A 10,678-nucleotide genomic window follows, 5' to 3' on the forward strand; every position below is an offset into this window, starting at 1 on the left:
CAGGCTCTTCATTGGTGACACTACTCCCCCACCTGCTGAGACACCTTTGGTCCCTTGTCCTCTTCTGGGTCCTGCTCCAGGAATTGCCCAAGGTCTGTTCAGTGGAATCCCTTCCTGCTGGAGCTGGGCCAGGGAACTCTGCCCCAGCTCTCCTTTCGCCCTCTTCTGTCTGCCTGGGTCCTCCCTGCCCCTTCTCCCAGCATCTGTTTTGTCTCCAGGGCCTGTGACAGGGAGTAGGGCCCTGGCTACTGAGCCTACTTGGGCTTGGGCTTGGGCTGGCCCTGCTCCCAAGCCCAGCTCCCGTTTCCCATCTCCATGGAAGCCTCTCTCTTCTGCTGAACTAGAGGCAGGTTTGGGGGATTGCTGCACTGCGCTCTGATGTGGCCATCCTCCCCGCAGCCATAGCAGAATGAGTGGCGTTTCCTCTCCTCTGAGCCCGGAGGGCCACCTCGGGCCACTCCTCCCCTGCGCCGTTGGCCTCGACCCCGCCGGCGCCTGGAGCTCTGGGAGGGCCTCATTCCAGAGGTGTCCCCTTTGCCAGCCACCTGGCCACCCAGATCCTCAGCCCTCTCAGGCCCCACCGCTGCCTCCCACTCCTCTTCCTCCCGAAGGAGCTTGACCAGGGCCAGGAAGCCAGGAGGTCTCCGCCGCTGCTTCATAAGCTTCAGCCGGTCTCGGAGTTTGTCTGGTAGGGTGGCTCCGCCTAGGACTTGCTTCAGACGAGCCTGGTTGACATTCTTCCGGGCGATAGCATTTTTCTCAACAGCTCTTTGGAGCAAGGGTTCCAAACGGACCACAAAGCTAGACACCTTCTCTCCAAGCTCCTGGCGGGCCTTGCAAAACTTCACCTGGGTGATTTTGCGGCTCTCCACAGGCCCAAACACCTGCTGCAGTGCTGCTAGGCACTCCGACACCGAGACGGTGGCATTGTTGGCCCGCAGGCCGCTGACCACCTGCAGCGCAGGGCCCCGCAAACATTCCATCAGCCGCCGCCTCTTCTCCGCCTCGGGCACCTGCCACATCTGCAGCACGTCAGTGGTGTGCTCCAGCCAGGCGTCAAAGGCCAGCGCCCCAGGGATGGACACTGTGTGCCCAGAGAACACACGGAGCTCACGGTACAGCATCTGCTCTAGCAAAGGCTGCACCACCGCCCCCAGGGTCTGGGCCCAGGCCCAGAAAGCAGGGGAGATGGTCAGGCCTGGTGCCTGGCAGGCAGGGCTCGAGCCCAGCACGCGGTTCATGTCGGACACAGAGCGCCTCTCTTCTTCCAAAAAGCGGTTCAGCCGGTTGAGAAACTCGCTGTCTGAATTTCGGGGCTGTATAATCACTTCCCAGGGACCCCCCTTTGCTGGGATTTTCCTGGGGGCCAGCGCATAGTCGATGTTTTGCGCCAGCTCCAGGAGAAATGCTTGGGCGTTCTCCTCCCTCCTAAACATCCTGCCGACCACACGATACTTGCCCAGGTGCCTGAGCGCCGCCTGCAGCGTTTCCTCCAGCTCCACCTGGCCATAGTCCTCGGGGATTCCCAGGACTAGCATGGCCCGCCGGATGTCCAGGTGCTCCCCTCTAGACCAGTCCTGTAACAGGGCCACCGGCATGGCTCCACCTCTTGGATTCAGCCTGGGGTGATCAGTGCTGGAGGCTTAATCTCTGCGCCTCCCAAGAGCCCAACTCCGTGGCCTGGGAATGTGAGAGCGAGAGCAGGTCAGTGCTGCCCCGGGCCCTCCCCAGCCACCCCTCTCCCGCCGTGCGAGGACTCAGCATCCCCAGCCCAGAACCCCCCAACACCCTGCCCCGTCCTTTGGGTACCCTCTCCTGGCCGCCGTCTTCACGACCTAAGGCTCGCGAGAGAGGCGCTGTCTGCCTGCAGCTGGCTGGTGTTCCCGCGCGTCTGTCGGTCTGTCTGCCCTGCAAGCCTCTTGGTTTCGACCCGCTCGCAGCGTGGCACGTGGCACACGCGCCTGCTCGCCGCTGTCTCTGCAGTGCGGACGCGGGGCGGGGTAGCGGCGGAATTGGCAGCGGCAGATCAAGGACCCCCACGTCGCCCCGGAGACCGCTTGGCCATTGGCGCGCGAGCGGGTCACGAGGATTGGCTGTTGCTGCAGCTGCCGCGGGCGCGGGCACCCCAGACAGCCTGTGACATCACGGCCCCCTCGCAATATCCCCCTAGGCTTCCCACCCCTCCCTTCCGGAAGGCTCTCTAAGGCACAGGTGTGGCCAAAGGACCACACTTGGGCTGCGGAGAAGCTGGAAGGCTTTGGGACACTGTCTGCTCTCCGTTCCCTTCCTGGTTGTCCAGGGCCCCCACACAGGTGCTCACGTTGCCACACCAGGTGAGGAGCACCTGGTGCAGGTGGGATTCAGTGAAGGCAATCCATCTGGGTACTCCCACGCTTGCACACACACAAGCACACAATATTCAGACCGTGTTGGCGGCCACAGCCTGCGGGCATGGGCCAACCAGTTTTTCTAAAGCTTCTGAGGCTGCCTGGGGTCAGTCATCAGCCCCAAGGAGGCTGACCAGGCATTTCTCTTGCTGTGCACTGGTCAAGCTGCTAACTGAAAGGTCTGTGGTTGAGACCCATCAACTGCTCCCTGGGACAATGATGGAGCTGTTGGCTTCCTCAGAGACTTTCAGGCCTGGCAACCTTGTGAGGGGAGTTCGACTTCATGGCCTCTGCTGCAGAGGGTTTGCTTGGCTGCTCTTTCCAAGTATGTGCTGTAGGGGTGCACAGCCGGGAAGCTGCTTCGTGACTTGGAGCCCAGCCCTTTGGGCCTGTCTTCCTCTGCAGTGGGGTCTGTTGTGTCAGTTGAGTGCCTGTCTGTGTGCTCTTACCAGCTCACCCACTGTGTCAGGGCTCCCAGCTTGTCCCAACCACACAAAGAGAAGGTTAGGGGAATGCCAGGTGGGCTCCTCCAAGTCTGAAAACCCACATGTGCCCTGGTGATGGTATGAGGCAGTTACCAGCATTCCAGTTGTCTGCCTTCCCTCTTCAGTGACATGAAACAATGGGTCCTAGGGACTCTCCCCTTGGTCAGACTGGACTGTCACATGAGGCTCAGGGACGTTAAGAGACAAGTTGAAAGTCACATGCCTTATTACAGACCAAGTTTAAACTGGATCCTAACTGGTGTCCATCACCCATTGAGTAGACTTGGGACGATCCACTGCCACAGGCTGCATGGACATTCACATGTGTTCCCCCCTTTCACGTCCCCTCTCCGTCCTGGGGAGCAGTCTTCTTCATATCTACCAATGAAGGAGCTGACTTGACATGAACAGTTGGGTTTGCTTGCTCAGAATCACGTAGGGAAATGGCATGTCTGTGGTTTGCCTTGCAAACACCTAAGAGGTTATTCAGAATCTCTCTCTCAAACACTTGCTGGGCAATTTCTGGACTCACAAAAGTTCCAGGAGGGAGCATGGTGTTGGGGAACAGCAGCTTGGGCAACTGTGTCATTCTGAGGGTTCACCTGGCCTTGAATTGAACCTCAGCTGCTCAACTTCCAGGGGCGATAAGTCAGGCTCAGAGAAGGGACACGGCTGGCTTGGCGCCGCACAGTGAGTTGGTAGTAAAGCCAGGAGATGCCAAGGCGTGGAGCATCTTGGCTGGTTGAGACTTGGTGGCACTGAACAACAGGGGTTCCATCCAGGTGTGGAGAAGTCCTGGAGTTTGGGAGAGAGATCTGGGGACAACCAGAGCGGAAATGGCATAGGCTGTACTATGTTCAGTTTGAATAGTTTTCAAGCCCCTTGGTGATTTGAGTTAGCTTTTGCCTTGGTTCCAGAAGCCCTCTAGGTACCGTGTTGGGCTGCTAAGCTCAAGGTCACCTGTTCAAAGATGAGGCAGTCTGCTCCCTGTCAAGATTGACACTCTTAGACACCCTCAGGGGCAGTTCTACTGTATCCTATAGGGTTGCTATGAGTCAGAATCAACTCGACGACACTGGATTTTTGTCCCTGATTTAGTGACTCCTTCACTGTGTCTGGAAATCCTGCTGTGGCGCTATAGGGTAAACACTGGACTGCAAGGTCCGGTTGAACTGCCAGATCAGAAGTTCAAATTCACCAGCCGCTCCCCAGAAGCCTTATATAGGGTCACTATGAGTCAGAACCAACTCAACAACACTTAATAACAACAACAACAACAAACACTGTGCCCATGACCATTCATCTGTCAGTTTGACGTACTCTGGTGGTTGTGTGTTGCTGTGATTCTGGAAGCTGTGCCGCGAGGATTTTGAATGCCTCCAGGATCACCCACGGTGGACAAGTTTCAGCTGAGCTTCCAGACGACGACAGTCTGGGAAGAAGGAGAAGCAGACTGCTTCAAATATTTGGCCACCAGAAACCTTATGAATAATAGTCGAACACTGTCAGATACCACCAGAGTATCAGAACATTATGAATGCTGCTGTTGCTATTAGTTACCGTTAAGTCTGACTCATAACAGCAGAATGAAACACTGCCTGGACCTACACCATCCTCACAATCGTTCTTAAGCTTCAGCCCACTGCTGCTGCCACTGTGCAAATCCATCTCTTGGCGGCCTTCCTCTTTTTCCATAGCCCTCCACTTTATCTCCCATGATGTCCTTCTCCAGGGATGGGTCCCTTCGGACAGGGTGTCCGAAGTATGAGAGACGAATTCTCACAATCCTGGCTTCCAAAGAACATTCTAGTTGTATTTCTTCCAACACACATTTGTTGGTTCTTCTAGTAGCCCATGGTACTTATAACAGTCTTCTCAAACACTATAATTCAAATGCATCAGTTCTTCTATGGTTTTCCTTTTTCACTTTCCAACTTCCACATGCATATGAGGATGTCTATGCACTTTAGTCCTCAAACTGACATCTTTGCTCTTAAACACTTTGAAAAGGTCTTGTTCAGCAGATTTGCCTAATGCGATACGACGTTTGATTTCTTGACTGCTGCTTCCATGAGTGTTGATGGTTGATCCGAGTAAAATTAAGTCTTTGACAACTTCAATCTTTCTTCCATTTTTATGGATGTTGTTTATTGGTCCAGTGGTGAGGATTTTTGTTTTCTTTACATTGAGTCCTGGTATGGTGCTGTGGGTTAATGGACAGACTGCAAAGCCGTTTGAACTGCAAGGTTGGAGGTTCTAGCTCACCAGCTGCTCCTCGGAAACCCTATACAGGGTCGCTATGGGTCGAAACTGACTCGCCGGCACTTAACAACAGCAACAATAACCTATACCGAAGGTTGTGGTCTTTGATCTTCATCAGTAAGTAATTGAAGTCCTCTTTGCTTTCAGCAAGCAAGGTTGTATTATCTGCATATCTCAGGTTGTTAATGAGTCTTCCTCCAATTCTGATGTCCCTTTTCCTTCATATAACCAAGCTCTCTTATTATTTGCTCAGCATACACACTGAATAAGTATGATGAAAGAATGCAGCCCTGGCACATACTTTTCCTAATATTAAACCATTTGGTGATCCCTCGTTCTGTTCGAACAAGTGCCTCTTGCTCTATGTACAGGTTCTTCATGAGCACAATTAAGTGTTCCAGAATACTCATTTACACAATGTTTTCCATAGCTTGTTATGATCCATACAATAAAAAGCCTTTGTGTAGTCAAGAAAGCACAGGTAAACATTTTTCTGGTATTCGCTGCTTTCAAAAAAGATCCATCAGACATCAGCAATGGTATTCCTCATTCCAAGTCCTCTTCTGAATCTGGCTTGAACCTCTAGGTCTCTGTCATTGTATGGTTGCAGACGTTTTTGAATAATCTTTAGAAAATTTTGATGACAAGTGACATCAATGTTACTGTCCAATGATTTCTACATTTCTTTGGGTCACCTCTCTTTGGAATGGGCACAAATACAGATCTCTTCCAATCAGTTGGCCAGGTAGTTGTCTTTCAAATTTCTTGATATAGTTCACTGGATGCCTCCAGTGCTGCATCAGTTTATTGAAACATTTCAGTTTGTATTCCATCAATTCACGGAGTCTTGTTCTTTGCCAATGCCTCCAATGCACCTTGGACTTCTTCCTTCAGGATCATTGGCTCTTGATCATATGCTACCTCTTGAAATGGTTGAACATTGACTGTTTCTTTTTGGTACAGTGACTCTGTGTATTCTTTCCATCTTCTTTTGATGCTTTCTGAATCGTTCAATATTTGGCCCACAGAATCCTTCAATATTGAAAATCGAAGCTTGAATTTTGTTCTTCAGTTTCCTCACTTTGACAAATGCTGAACATGTTCTTCCCTTTTGGCTTTCTAACTACAGGTCTTTGAACATTTTGCTATAATACTTGACTTTGTCTTTTCAAGCTGCCCCTTAGAATTTTCTGTTCACCTTTTACCTCCTCATTTCTTCCATTTGTTTTAGCATGTCTACACTGGAGAGCAAGTTCAGAGTCTCTTCTGACATCCATTTTGATCTTTTCATTCTTTCTCGTCTTCTTAATGATCTTTTGCTTTCTTCCTGTATGATGTTCTTGATGTCATCCCCCAACTCTTCTGGTCTTCAGTCTTTAGCGACTGATACATCAAATCTGTTCTTCAAATGATCTCTAGATTCAGGTGGAATATATTCAAGGTCATATTTTGGTTCTCGTGGGCTTGCTTTCATTTCTTTCAGCTTCGGCTTGAATTTGCATATGAGCAATTGATGGTCTGTTTCAGTCTTCCCCTGGCCTTGTTTTGGCTGATGGCATGAAGCTTTTCCAGTGTCTCTTTCCACAGATGTAGTCAATTTGATTTCTGTGTATTCCATCTGGTGTAGTCCATGTGTATACTCATCTTTTATGTTGTTTAAAAAAGGTATTGAAGAAGTCATTGGTCTTGAAAAGCTATATCATGCAATCTCCAGCATTGTTCCTATCTCCAAGGCCATATTTTCCAACCACTGATCCTTCCTGTTTGTTTCCAACCCTTGCATTTCAATTGCCAGTAATTATCAATGCATCTTGATTACATGTTTGATCAATTTCAGACTGAAGAAGTTGGTAGAATTCTTCAGTTTCATCATCACCCGCTTTAGTGATTGGTGCGTAAATTTGAATAACAGTGTATTAACTGGTCTTCTTTGTTGTTATTGTTGTTGTTGTTGTTGTTGTTATAAGTGCTGTCGAGTGGGTTCTGACCCATAGCGACCCTGTATAGGGTTTCCAAGGAGCACTGGTGAGTTTGAACCGCCAACCTTGCAGCTCAAAACGACTTTGTAGTCCCGCACATTAACTTACTGTGCCACACCAGGACTCCAGTCTTTGTTGTAAGCATATGGCATATGGATATTATCCTATCACAGGATATTATCCTATCAAGACTTCATGACAGATCTTGCTATGTTATTTTTGGTGATGAATGTGATGCCATTTCTCTTCAGTTTGCCATTCCTGGCATAGTAAACCATGTGATTGTCAGATTCAAAATGACCAATACCAGTCCATTTCAGCTCGCCAATACCTAGGATATCAATGTTTATGTGTTCTCTTTCATTTTTGACAATTTCCAATTTTTTGAGATTCATACTCCATACATTCCATGTTCTGATTATTAATGCATGTTTACAGCTGTTTATCTTCATTATGAGTTGTGCCCCATCAGCAAATGAAGGTCCCGAGGGCTATTCTCGGTCAAGTCTACTTTGAGGAGGCAGCTCTTCCCTATTCGCATTTTGAGTACTTTGCAATCTGAGGGCCTTATCTTCTGGCACTATATCTGACAATATTCTGGTGATGAATGTTTCAATATCCAATAATTTGGTGCTGATAGTGTTCCACTGTTATTCATACAGTTTTCAGTGACTAAATATTCGGAAGTAGTTCGTCATTCCTTCTTCCTAGTCTGTCCACCATGGGTGACTCTGCTGGCATTCAAAATACTCGTGGCATAGTTTCCAGAATCACAGCAATACACAAGACACCACAGTATGACAAATAGACAAACAAGTGCTGGAGGATATAGGGAGAGACCAAAAGGTTTTATCCAGAGGAACTGTCCTCTATGACTCTCACAAAAATAAAGGAAATTACAGAAGGCAGTTCCAACCCACCAACTGCTCCTCGGAAACCCTATACAGGGTTGCCATGAGTCGAAACCGTCTCCATGGCACTTAACAACAACAAAAACCTTGGAAAGACTGTTACCAATGTTGTTGTGACTGTACCAGCCTACTTTAGTCACTCAGGGACAGGCTACCAAAGATGCTGGAACCATTGCTGGCCTCAATGTAGTTAGAATTGTCAATGAGCCAACTGTTGCTGTCACTGCCTATGGCTAGGAAGGAAAGGTTGGTGCTGAAAGAAATGTGCTCATCTTTGACTTAGATGGAGGCACTTTTGATGCATCAGTCCTCACTACTGAAGATGGAATCTTTGAGCTCAAACCTACAGCTGGAGACACCCATTTAGGTGGAAAAGACTTTGGCAACCGAACAGTCAACCATTTCATTGCTGAGTTTAAGTGCAGGCATAAGAAGGGCATTAGTGAGAATAAGAGGGCTGTCTGCCGCCTCCGCACTGCTTGTCACGTGCAAAGTGCACTGTCGCTTCTAGGACCCAGGCCAGTATTGAGATTGATGTTCTGTATGAAGGTGTTGACTTCCACACCTCCATCACCTGGGCCCGATTTGAAGAATTGAATGTTGACCTGTTCTGGGGCACCCTGGGCCCTGTGAAGAAGTCACAGATCCACGACATTATCTTGGTGGCTCTACCCGTATTCCCAAGATTCAGAAACTTCTACAGGATTTCTTCAGTAGCAAAGAAGTGAACCAGAGTGTGAACCCTGACGAGGCTGTTGGTTATGGTTCAGCTGTCCAGGCAGCCATCTTATCTGGAGACAAGGCTAAAAATGCTTAATATTTGCTTTCCCTTGGTATTGAAGCTGCTGGTGTAGCCATGACTGCCCTCATCAAGCACAATACCTACCAAGCAGACAAAGACCTTCACAATCTACTCTGACAACCAGCCCTGGGGTACTCATTCAGATTTATGAAGGTGAACGTGCCAGGACCAAGGATAGCAAGCTGCATACCTACAGCACCTCGTGGTGGTCCTCAGACTGAAGTCACTTTGGATATTAATGCCAATGTTGCTGCTGAGTCTCTAAGAGTACTGGGAAAGAGAACAAGATTACCATCACTAATGACAAAGGAGCTCTGGTAGCGTAGTGGTTACGAATCGGGCTGCGAACCACAAGGTCAGCGGTGCGAAACTACCAGCTGCTCCGCGGGAGAAAGATGAGGCTTTCTACTCCCGTAAAGATTTACACCCTCGGAAACCCTGTACAGGGTCGCTATGGGTCAGAACCGACTCGATGGCACATAACAACAACAACAATGACAAAGGCCGCTTGAGTAAAGGAGACATTGAGCATATGGTTCAGGAAGCTGAGAAGTACAAAGCTGAAGATGAGAAACAGCAGAACAAAGTGTCCTCTAAAAAAGTCACTTGAATCCTACGCATTTAACATGAAAGCAACAGTTCAAGATGAAAAACTTCAAAGCAAGATCAATGGTGAGAACAAACAGAAATTTCAAGATAAATGTAGTGAAATTATCAACTGGCTTGATAAGAATCAGACTGCAGAAAAAGAGGAATTTGAACATCAGCAAAAATAGCTGGAGAAAGTTTGCAACTCCATCGTTCCCAAGCTGTACCGAGTCCTGGAGGCATGCCTGGGTGCTTCCCCGGTGGTGGAGCTCCTCCATCTGGTGGTGCCTTGTCTAGACCCACCACTGCAGACATTACTTAAGCCAGTATCTGAGCATAGATAGCTTAGCATTGTTTCACGGTAAAATACTGAAGGACCCAAATTTGTAGCGCATTCAATAGCAGTTTCAAACATGCGAACTGCTGTACTAAATTTCTGGGCATTCTCAAGACTTGAATATGGAGTCATGTGCGTAGGGAGGGGCGTAACATAGCACTTTATTATTAGTAGTAGAAGTAGTAGTTGTTGTTGTTATGTGCCGTGGAGTCGGTTCTGACTCATAGCGACCCTGTACAGGGTTTCTGAGGCTGTAAATCTCTACAGAAGCAGAAAGCCTCATCTTTCTCCCTCAGAACAGCTGGTAGTTTCAAACTGCTGACCTTGAGGTTCACAGCCCGATTCGTAACCCCTACGCTACCAAAGCTCCTAATTATTATTATTATTATTCGTACTAAATTGTAAGTAGAAAAGGCAATGTCTTAAAGCTGTGCTTAAAATTGGCAACATGAAAAAAAAAAAAAGAAGAAGAAAGGTCATTCATTTGGCACCTGAAATCATTGATCTCTGACCTACCCTTCCCTCTGGAATTAATTCTACAGTCTCTTCAGTCCTCTTTTGTCTCTTCACATACCACTCCTGGCTTAGGAAGCATTGTTCGGAACCCTCAGCTCCTCCTGCCACTTCTTTTTGCCTTCTTCCTTCACAGGGAGACCCAAGGTCAATTTGTCCATGCCCAGAGCCCAGCTTCCTTCCCCTGGAGCCTGGTGGGGAAGGAGATTAGCCACTGGGATTCTCTGGCTATCAGCATCAGCCTACTCGATGTGTTGGGAGCTATGCCACAGCCAAAGAAGTATACTGGATCCTACCTACCGCTGTAGGATCAGCACTGGACTGCTAACCACAAGGTCAGTGGTTCAAACTCACCAGCTTCTCCTTAGAAACCCTATACAGGGTTGCTATGAGTCGGAACCAACTCAATAGCAC

General features: G+C 48.7%; 1 protein-coding gene and 1 pseudogene across 1 annotated transcript; one reads left to right on the forward strand and one right to left on the reverse strand.

Moving 5' to 3' along the window:
* Window positions 1–254: 254 nt before the first annotated feature.
* Window positions 255–1,598, reverse strand: LOC102813920 (paraneoplastic antigen Ma3-like). The gene has a single exon (XM_006877217.1). The coding sequence runs from the start codon at window positions 1,596–1,598 to the stop codon at window positions 255–257; it is 1,344 nt and encodes a 447-aa protein (XP_006877279.1).
* On the forward strand, window positions 1,597–9,736 carry LOC102814314 (annotated as a pseudogene).
* Window positions 9,737–10,678: the final 942 nt, after the last annotated feature.

The sequence above is a fragment of the Chrysochloris asiatica genome, unplaced genomic scaffold, assembly GCF_000296735.1.
Source record: "Chrysochloris asiatica unplaced genomic scaffold, ChrAsi1.0 scaffold00445, whole genome shotgun sequence".
Classification (NCBI taxonomy): Eukaryota; Metazoa; Chordata; class Mammalia; order Afrosoricida; family Chrysochloridae; genus Chrysochloris; species Chrysochloris asiatica.

Coding starts and splice junctions, on each gene's coding strand:
- LOC102813920 (XM_006877217.1), bottom strand. CDS start 1,598: ATGCCGGTGGCCCTGTTACAGGACTGGTCTAGAGGGGAGCACCTGGAC.